The sequence below is a fragment of the Anomaloglossus baeobatrachus genome, chromosome 5, assembly GCF_048569485.1.
Source record: "Anomaloglossus baeobatrachus isolate aAnoBae1 chromosome 5, aAnoBae1.hap1, whole genome shotgun sequence".
Lineage (NCBI taxonomy): Eukaryota > Metazoa > Chordata > Amphibia > Anura > Aromobatidae > Anomaloglossus > Anomaloglossus baeobatrachus.
In genome coordinates this window covers 406,958,223-406,967,213 of record NC_134357.1, presented here as the reverse complement: position 1 = coordinate 406,967,213, position 8,991 = coordinate 406,958,223, and the positions used below count along the sequence as shown (strand labels likewise).

Here is an 8,991-nt window from a genome sequence, read left to right as displayed (position 1 = left end):
GGGGCCTATGATAGGGAAGATGACATTATTACAGGAAGGGGTCAGGATGGGAGCATTTTTATGAGATAAGCCCAGAATGGGGCGACATTATTACAGAAAAGGGTCAGAATAGGGAATATTACAGAAAGGGGCCAGGATGCAGGACACTATTACAGTAAGAATCTAGAATAGGGAACATTTTTACTTGAAGAAGCCAGGATAAAGAACATTATAACTGTTATAACTGGAAGGGGCCAGGATGAGGATATTATTATAGGAAGGGGCCAAGGATGGCAGACATTAATACAGGAAGGGACCAGGATGCGAACATTATTACTGGATGGGGACATTATTATAGGAGCGAAGAGATAGGTTTCTATAGGATCTAGAACGCTATAAGATCCCATACATCTGACCAACAAGCAGGTGGGGGCCTAGGTCTAAACTTTGCACCTTGGGCCATTGGACTCTACTGAAGGAAGCTAGCTACTTACTGCTTCCCTAAGTGCAAATGCAAACTCTTTTCTATCTGCACATCCATCATTTGGTCATTTTGACACCAGTGCTAAAAATGTCTGACAGCTACTTGTCTCAGAAAGGCAGAAGTCTGGCAGCTATGCTTACAAAAGTGTAATTAAATATGAAACACAAAGATTTGGGAGTACTACCAACTTTTTGGACTTTTGTTTAGATATTTACACCCATGTAAGAGAATATTTGCAAATTGTATTTGTATTAAATTGTATTCATTTTAACAAAGAATGTTCCTAAGTTTTATGTGAAAGGTTTATACAATGGTGTGTACCCGGCGTGTGCCTCAGGGCTTTACCTGTACCATTGTGTGGCCACATTGCAATGACTATAAATATGAACCCTGCAGATCTGTCTCCACAACACATCAAGATGAAGATCATAATTGTCCTCATCCTCGCAGCTCTTACTGTTCCCAGCTGGACATTGGACAATTGCGAACAATGGTTGAAAACACTAAAACAATATTCCTCGGATGATTTAACAACATCAAAACGTAAGAATGACCTCTATATTATACATACTTTGTGGACTTGGATCTATCTATCTATCTATCTATCTATCATCTATCCATCCATTATTTATCTATCTATCCATCCATCCATTATCTATCTATCTATCTATCTATCCATCTATCCATCCATTATCTATCCATTATCTATCTATCTATCTATCTATCCATCCATCATCTATCTATCTATCTATCCATCCATTATCTATCTATCTGCCTGTGTCTATTTGTTTGTCTATCATACATCTATCCAAAAGAGAAGCTAAATGTGGAGCCTTGTATTGCCTTTTATCGCATGGGGTACTAAAAGTCCCTATTTTTTACATTTATCTCACCGTCATCTTTCTATGTAACTGTTATCTGTCCCTTTTAAATGGAGTATTGTTAATTATAAAGTTATTTAGTCAGTGTTTGTTCTTTTCTTCCTTCAGTCATGTGCATAGCCCACCATGCCACACAGTTCAATCCACTTCCAAAAGGAGACAAAGAGCACTATGGTGTCTTTCAGATTAGCGCTAGGAAATATTGCAAAGACTGTAACCTCAAAACTGAAGATCGATGCAATATGGATTGTAACAGTAAGATTCATCTCTATACTCTGACTCCAAACAATTCCTATTGTGTGTGTAGCTTGTAATAGGAACTTTTGTCCAAAAATGCTCAGACCTTATATCTGCAAATATCCTCTTCAGCTGGGAAGAGGACAGGACTCTAGTGCCACCTATTGGGGTAGCAACATTAAAAGTCAATATTGACACATTAATGAGCCTGGCCACTGGTGGATTTAGACAGAAAATGGCCACTGTGCAAGAACAATATATAGTCCCTTTTGCAGTTCAATAGCTCATTCTAATTATCAATTCCTCTTGCTTTGGAAGTGGTAGTGGCCCCCTTACCTCTTAGGCCACTGTGCGACTCCACGGGTTGCACCACTGATATGTCTGCCTCTGAGCCTTGCCACATTTCTTAGGATAGAAGCCAAACCAGACACTATTTGCAGACACATGATTCAAAGTGTTTGTCCCTCATCAGGGCAAAGCAGGAGGTAAGATTTGGGTAGGTGAGAGGCCTCTGACTTGTTTTCATGCCTAAGTCATGTGGTCATGTTTGTTAAAGGGATGATACTGACTTTTAGAATTGCTACCCCAAATAGTTGCCACTAGAGTTCCTGTCCTCTTCCCTGTGAAGAGACATTATGCATAATTAAATAACCAGATCAGCATTGCATAGCCCATAAGTCTCCTACACTGGCTTGACATTCTCAACAAGGAGAAACATTGCCCCTTAGAACCCCAGTTTGAGTGTTGTCATCCAGTCAATTCAGATCTCCTGTTTACGCTGATGAGGAGCAAACATCCTGAAACACATGTCTGCAAATAGATTGTCTCATTTGGCTTCTTATTCAAAGTCATGTAGCAAGGATCGTTAAAGGGGCGATATTGACTTTTAGGATTGCTACATCCAATAGGTGGCACTAGCGTTCCGATCCTCTTTAATCTGAAGAGGTTATTTACATATTTAATTTCCCAGTGGAGCATTGCATGCCCAATAAGTCACCTTTCACCAGTTGTCAGTCTCCACACAGAGAAACATTCTCCTTTACATCCCTGATATTGTGATATGTCTGCAATGTTCATGCTTAGGGAAGATGTCAATTTTGACCTTCCTGACCAAGCCCACTTTTTTTGACATTCAACGTGCTTCTTATACTATTTATTTCAGAAAATATTTGAAATAGTTTTTTAGAAAATAAGCAATTTTCAAACTTTAAACGTTTATAACCTTTAGGCGGGCTTTGCACACTACGACATCGCAGGTGCGATGTCGGTGGGGTCAAATTGAAAGTGACGCACATCCGGCATCGCATGTGACATCGTAGTGTGTAAAGCCTAGATGATACGATTAACGAGCGCAAAAGCGTCGTAATCGTATCATCGGTGCAGCGCGGCGTAATCCATAATTACGCTGACGCGACGGTCCGATGTTGTTCCTCACTCTTGCGGCAGCACACATCGCTGTGTGTGAAGTCGCAGGAGCGAGGAACATCTCCTACCGGCGTTACCGCGGCTTCCGTAGGATATGCGGAAGGAAGGAGGTGGGCGGGATGCTTACATCCTGCTCATCTCCGCCCCTCCGCCGCTATTGGCCGCCTGCCGTGTGAGGTCGCTATGACGCCGCACGACCCGCCCCCTTAGGAAGGAGGCGGGTCGCCGGCCAGAGCAACGGTCGCAGGGCAGGTGAGTGCATGTGAAGCTGGCGTAGCGATAATTTTTGCTACGCCAGCTATCACACGATATCGTACCTGCGGCGGGGGCGGGGACTATCGCGTGCGACATCGCAGCATCGGCTTGCGATGTCGCAACGTGCAAAGCCCGCTTAAGGGTGCAGTCCCACTTGTCCATATCTCGCATCATATAACCCAGCACGGCTGCGCACTCTCCAGACAGGAGCTTCTCAGCTGCATAGAAATACATGCAGCCGACCCGCTCCTGTCAGAAGAGTGTGCGGTCGGGTGATGCGATGCGAGGCTTGCAGGAGTCACTCACAAGTGTGACTCCGGCCTAAACCAGATAGTCTTACCATACAAAATAAGTATAATTTTTTATATCTGTATTTACATCAGCATCAGCTTTTATTTTATTAGGATGATAGAAAAAGGAACAAAAAGAGGAATATAATTTCCTCCAAAAATTCAGCAATTACTTACAGCAACAAGAGAGCAGCAGTTTTAACCTGCCCAGGCCAAACGATCTGGGGTCTCCGTTCTGGTGTAGTGCACTTATATAGTGCTGGGCAGCCCGCCTAGTCTAATAGTATGGGCATAACTAATAGGCTGCTAGCCAGACACTGTGCACCTACATGTGTGAACGCACCCCGTCTATTTTGTGTGCAATTTTATCACCAAACAATAACCACCTGCATGCATTGGTAGTTTGGGAGTGGTTGCTTCATTAGTGTTTTGCACCTGTGATGCCTCCATCTATATTGGGGGTCTTTGCTGCATTCTGTCAGTGCATTAGATCTTTTGGCTTTATTTAGATATCAGTGTAGGGACCCACAAGACATGAGGACCTTTGACGTTGGGTTGTGGGCATCTGTGTTCTGCCAAAAAATCAACCAATACCTCATATGTATTTTCTCCACATTATATTTTTATGCAGGATGCAGCCAGGCCCATTAATGTAGGTCTTGTAAACTGGGGTCTCCGTTCCTGTGTGGTGCACTCATATAGTGCGGGCAGCCCGTCTAGTCTAATGGTATGGGCATCATCAATAGGCTGTAGGCTAGACACTGTGCACCTACATGTGTGAACAGCACCCAATGCAAGCCATTTGTATGCAATTTTAATACTAAGCAATCACCACCTCCATGCAATGGTAGTTTGTGAGTGGTTGCTTAAGGCTGGGGCCACACGGGGATTACTTCGATCCTCTCGCATGACACTCGGCTCGCGCTGGCAGTACAACAGAGCCGGGTGTCATGCGTGTGTCCCTGCGACTGAGGTCCGACTGTGCGAGCGGACCTCAGCTGCGGGGGGCGGGCAGGCTCTGAGGAGGGGAGGGAGGGATTTATCTCCCTCTCTCCGTAGCCGGCTATTACGATTCTCGCTCTGCAGTCGTGGTACACCGGTGTACCGCGAGTGCAGTGCGATTTTTCTCTCGCCCCATAGACTTGAATGGTTGCGAGAGAAACAATGATCGCAGTACAGTCACAGCATGCTGCGATTTTTTTTCAGTCCGATTAGGGCTGAGAAAATAATCGCTCATGTGCGCTGAAACACAAACTAATATTGGTCCGACTGGAATGCGATGTTTTATCGCACTCCACCCGCACCGTTTTTCTCACCGTGTGTCTTAGGCCTTATTAGTGCTTTGCACCTGTGATGCCTTCATCTTTATTGGGGGGGCTTTGTTGCATCCTTTAGTTACTTGACAAGAAAATTCATGCTACTTTGAATGAATGGAATGAAAAATTACATTCTTTCCCACTAAAATGTTGCTTGGCAGCTGATGTTGCAGAGTGAACATTGCAAATATGCCATTATACCACTTAATACAGTATATAGTGGCCAGCTTGTGATTCTGGAGACATCCACCTCATTCATTGTAAAGTGGAGCCTCCTTCTACTGTGACCCCAAACAAGTGGATGCAAACTGCGGTTTTTGCATACTGTGGGGACACTGCCTCTTTTTTACTCAGTAAAATAAAAAGCATTGTTAAAGAATTAAGGAAATTAAAAAAAAAAAATACGAGATAATTCATTTATAAACATAGCAAAAAAGCAATGATATTTTCCAGCCAGGGCAATCACCCCCTCCATGAACTGGAGGATTGAGAGTGGTTGATTTGTGAGTATTTTGTGCCTGTGTTACCTCCTGCATTTGTTTCTATGACTTTGACTGGTAAATATCATTGCCTTTTTGTTATCTTTATTCTTTTTTATGTAAACTAACCAGCAGTGCGTGTTTCAAATCCGCAACATATCAATTTTTGGGTTTATGTGCAGATTTTTCCCATAGAATTGAATTAGATGCAGAAAAAAAGTAGGTAAAAAACACACGCAAGTATATCAATAAAGTTTTATCAAGGCCAAATAACAGAAAGTATAAAAGACAAAGCAGCTTTGATAACTCCTTGATGACTGCATTACATTTTAAAATGGCATCAGTTAAGGGGACTTATTCCTTACTACTGTTTTAAAACAGTGCTAAGAATAAAAAGTGTGTAGCACCTCTACAGAAAATATCTGGGGTTTCAATTACCAGGGGTAGCTTAAACCCTTGAGATCACGATCCGGGACGATTTTTCCAGTCCACGATCATGTGTTCGCCGGTATACACCGTATAATGGCGATCACATTAAAAAAATGTAATTGTTAGTAAAAAATAATTTCTCTCTCATCTGACGTGATCAAACATACAAGTAAAATATATCTTTGTACCGTGTTAGCCAGTAGAGATAAAAAAATTGTTTAAAAGAACAGAGTCCTCAGTGGTTGATACCTTTTAATGTCCATAAAGATGCGGTACATTCTGGTATCCTCCATTTTGATACAAATTCAATTTACCATGCCTGATGAAGAGACCTGAGTAGTCTCGAAAGCTTGCAATTATTACCATCTTTTCAGTTAGCCATTAACCCCTTAACGACCGCGGGCCGTAAAATTACGTCCTAAATGACATAATGTTACTGCCCGCGGTCCTCCGGCGACAGCATGCCGCGATCGGCACACATCTCAGCTGATTTTCACAGCTGAGATGTGTGCCTGCTAGGCACAAGCAGAATCGTTATCTGCTCGTGCCGATTAACCCCTTATATGGCGCTGTCAATACATGACAGCGCCATTATAAGCGCGATTGCGGTAATATTTACCTTACCGCCCGATACCGGAAGTCACGTGCCGCAATCACGTGACTCCCGATAGTTGTCATGGTAGCACAGGGTCATGTGATGACTCCTGTACTACACCTGACTTGGTTTCACTTTCGCTGTGCCCGGGGCACAGCAAAAGAGAAAGACAGCGTATCTGCTGTTTACAGCCTTCCAGCTGTGATCAGCAGATACTGCAGAGCGATCGGAATGCTGATCGCAATAGCCCCCTAGGGGGACTAGTAAAATAAAAAAAAAAAGTTAAAAAATAAGTTTTAAAAAATTAAAAAAAAACAAAAAAACCTAAAAGTTCAAATCACCCCCCATTCGCCCCATTGAAAATTAAAGGGTTAAAAAAATAAAAAATATACACACATTTGGTATCGCCGCGTTCAGAAACGCCCGATCTATCAAAATATAAAATCAATTAATCTGATCAGTAAACGGCGTAGCGGCAAAAAAATTCCAAACGCCAAAACGACGTTTTTTTGTCGCCACAACTTTTGCGCAAAATGCAATAAGAGGCGATCAAAACGTAGCATCTGCGCAAAAATGGTACCGTTAAAAACGTCAGCTCGAGACGCAAAAAATAAGCCATCATTGAGCCTAAGATCCCGAAAAATGAGAACGCTACGGGTCACGGAATATGGCGTAAAACGTGCGCCACTTTTTTCGGACAAACTTCCGATTTTTTTTTAACCCCTTATATAAAAGTAAACCTATACATGTTTGGTGTCTACGAACTCGCACTGACCTGAGGCATCACACCAACACATCAGTTTTACCATATAGTGAACACAGTGAATAAAATATCTCAAAAACCATAGTGCTATCGCACTTTTTTTGCAATTTTTCAGCATTTATTATTTTTTTGCCATTTTCTAGTACACAATATGGTAAAACTGATGGTTTCATTTAAAAGTACAGCTCGTTCCACAAAAAATGAGCCCTCACATGACCATATTGACTGAAAAATAAAAAAGTTACGTCTCTCAGAAAAAGAATGGCAAAAAAAAAAAACGGAAAGCGAAAAATCGGCCGGTCGTGAAGGGGTTAAAAGGTATCAACCACTGAGGACTCTGTTCTTTTAAACAATTTTTTTGTGATCAAACATGTCAGATAGGAGAGAAATCACCTCCCCTGTTCCCCCTCCACCTCTCCAGCTTCCAGATAGGAAAGAAACCACCTCCCCTGGTCCCCCTCCATCTCTCAGGCATGCTGAGACAGCAAAGGGCTGTGAGAGTCCAGGGAGTTGCAGAGTCTACTGGGGCTCTGGCCTGACAGCAGGTGCCGTCGAATGTAGCTGGTCCGAGGACCGGGTTAGTGAGCCCAGTGAGAGAGTCTCCCTGGAGGTCGAGCCTACATAGAAGCCTGCAGAGCGACTGACAGAAGGCGGAGATGCCTTTGAAACGCGTTGACCTGTGTTAATAAAGGAAAGAATTCATCACATCTCCTGGATTTGTGGTTTCTAGCGCAGCATCTAACCCGACTTCTCTATCTACCCTGTGTTTTAGGCTTGCAGATAGGAAAGAAATTACCTCCCCTGGTCCCCCTCCACCTCTCCAGCTTCCAGATAGGAGAGAAATCACCTCCCCTGGTCCCCCTCCACCTCTCCAGCTTGCAGATAGGAGAGAAATCACTTCCCCTGGTCCTCCTCCACCTCTCCAGCTTGCAGATAGGAGAGAAATCAGTGATCACCTCCCCTGGTCCCACTCCACCTCTCCAGCTTGCAGATAGGAGAGAATTCACCTCCCCTGGTCCTCCTCCACCTCTCCAGCTTGTAAAATGGCAGGCACATATGTCGTGTACCTGCCAAGAACTGCCTCCTCTAGTTGATCTCTCTCCCATCTGACATGATCATTGGTTCCTGACATTTGATCACTGTGATAGACACTACCACAATGATCAAATACCTAACATAGATATATAAATGGCAGCCCTTGAGTATGCCCCCCTCTCCCGGTCAGAAAAGAAAAAAAAATAAGTTATAAACATTATTATAAAGCCGTCCCTAATTTTCTAATTGCCCCCCCTCCCCCTGTGATCATCCCCTCTCCATGATCCCCCTAATCACCTAATCAGTTAATTAGATATTTTTATTTTTTGGGGGATTTTGATTTTATACTTTTTTTTCTTAAGGTTAGGGTTACAAATTAAGGTTACAAATAAGGTACCAGTGAGTACAGCCCGGGCATTTTGCCTGTTCATACCTTCATACCAACATACCATGCTGAACCACCTATGACAGTAACTATGTGAACAAGGCCCATCTGGCTGAAATGTTAGTGTGGTCATAAAAACTAGCCATCATGTCCTGTACCTTCTGGGCTATTGTGGTTCTATATTAAAACCTCACACATTTTTTAAGCATATTTGAGTGTGTCGTGTTTGTCTAACTGTGATTAGTTGCAGTCAGACGCGCCCCCACCCGGAGTGACAGCCTGTCTGACTGCTTTCATTCACAGGCGCTATGTGCGTTTATATAGTGGTATAAAAATAACTAAATACATTGTTGTAGAGTCCCCCCTTATTATGATAACTGGCACAAATAAAGCCTAGAGCTACAGGTTGCAGCCCCTAGTTTATCTTGACTGTGTATC

At 43.1% G+C, this 8,991-nt stretch overlaps 1 protein-coding gene across 1 annotated transcript in view; it reads left to right on the top strand.

Moving 5' to 3' along the window:
* Positions 1 to 865: 865 nt before the first annotated feature.
* Positions 866 to 8,991, top strand: part of LOC142310224 (lysozyme C-like) — a 15,634-nt gene continuing 7,508 nt past the window's right edge. Inside the window, exons 1-2 of the mRNA XM_075347713.1 lie at positions 866 to 1,006; positions 1,453 to 1,599. Of these exons, the coding sequence (XP_075203828.1) occupies positions 883 to 1,006; positions 1,453 to 1,599 (271 nt within the window). The 5' untranslated portion in view covers positions 866 to 882. The remainder of the gene's footprint in view (positions 1,007 to 1,452; positions 1,600 to 8,991) is intronic.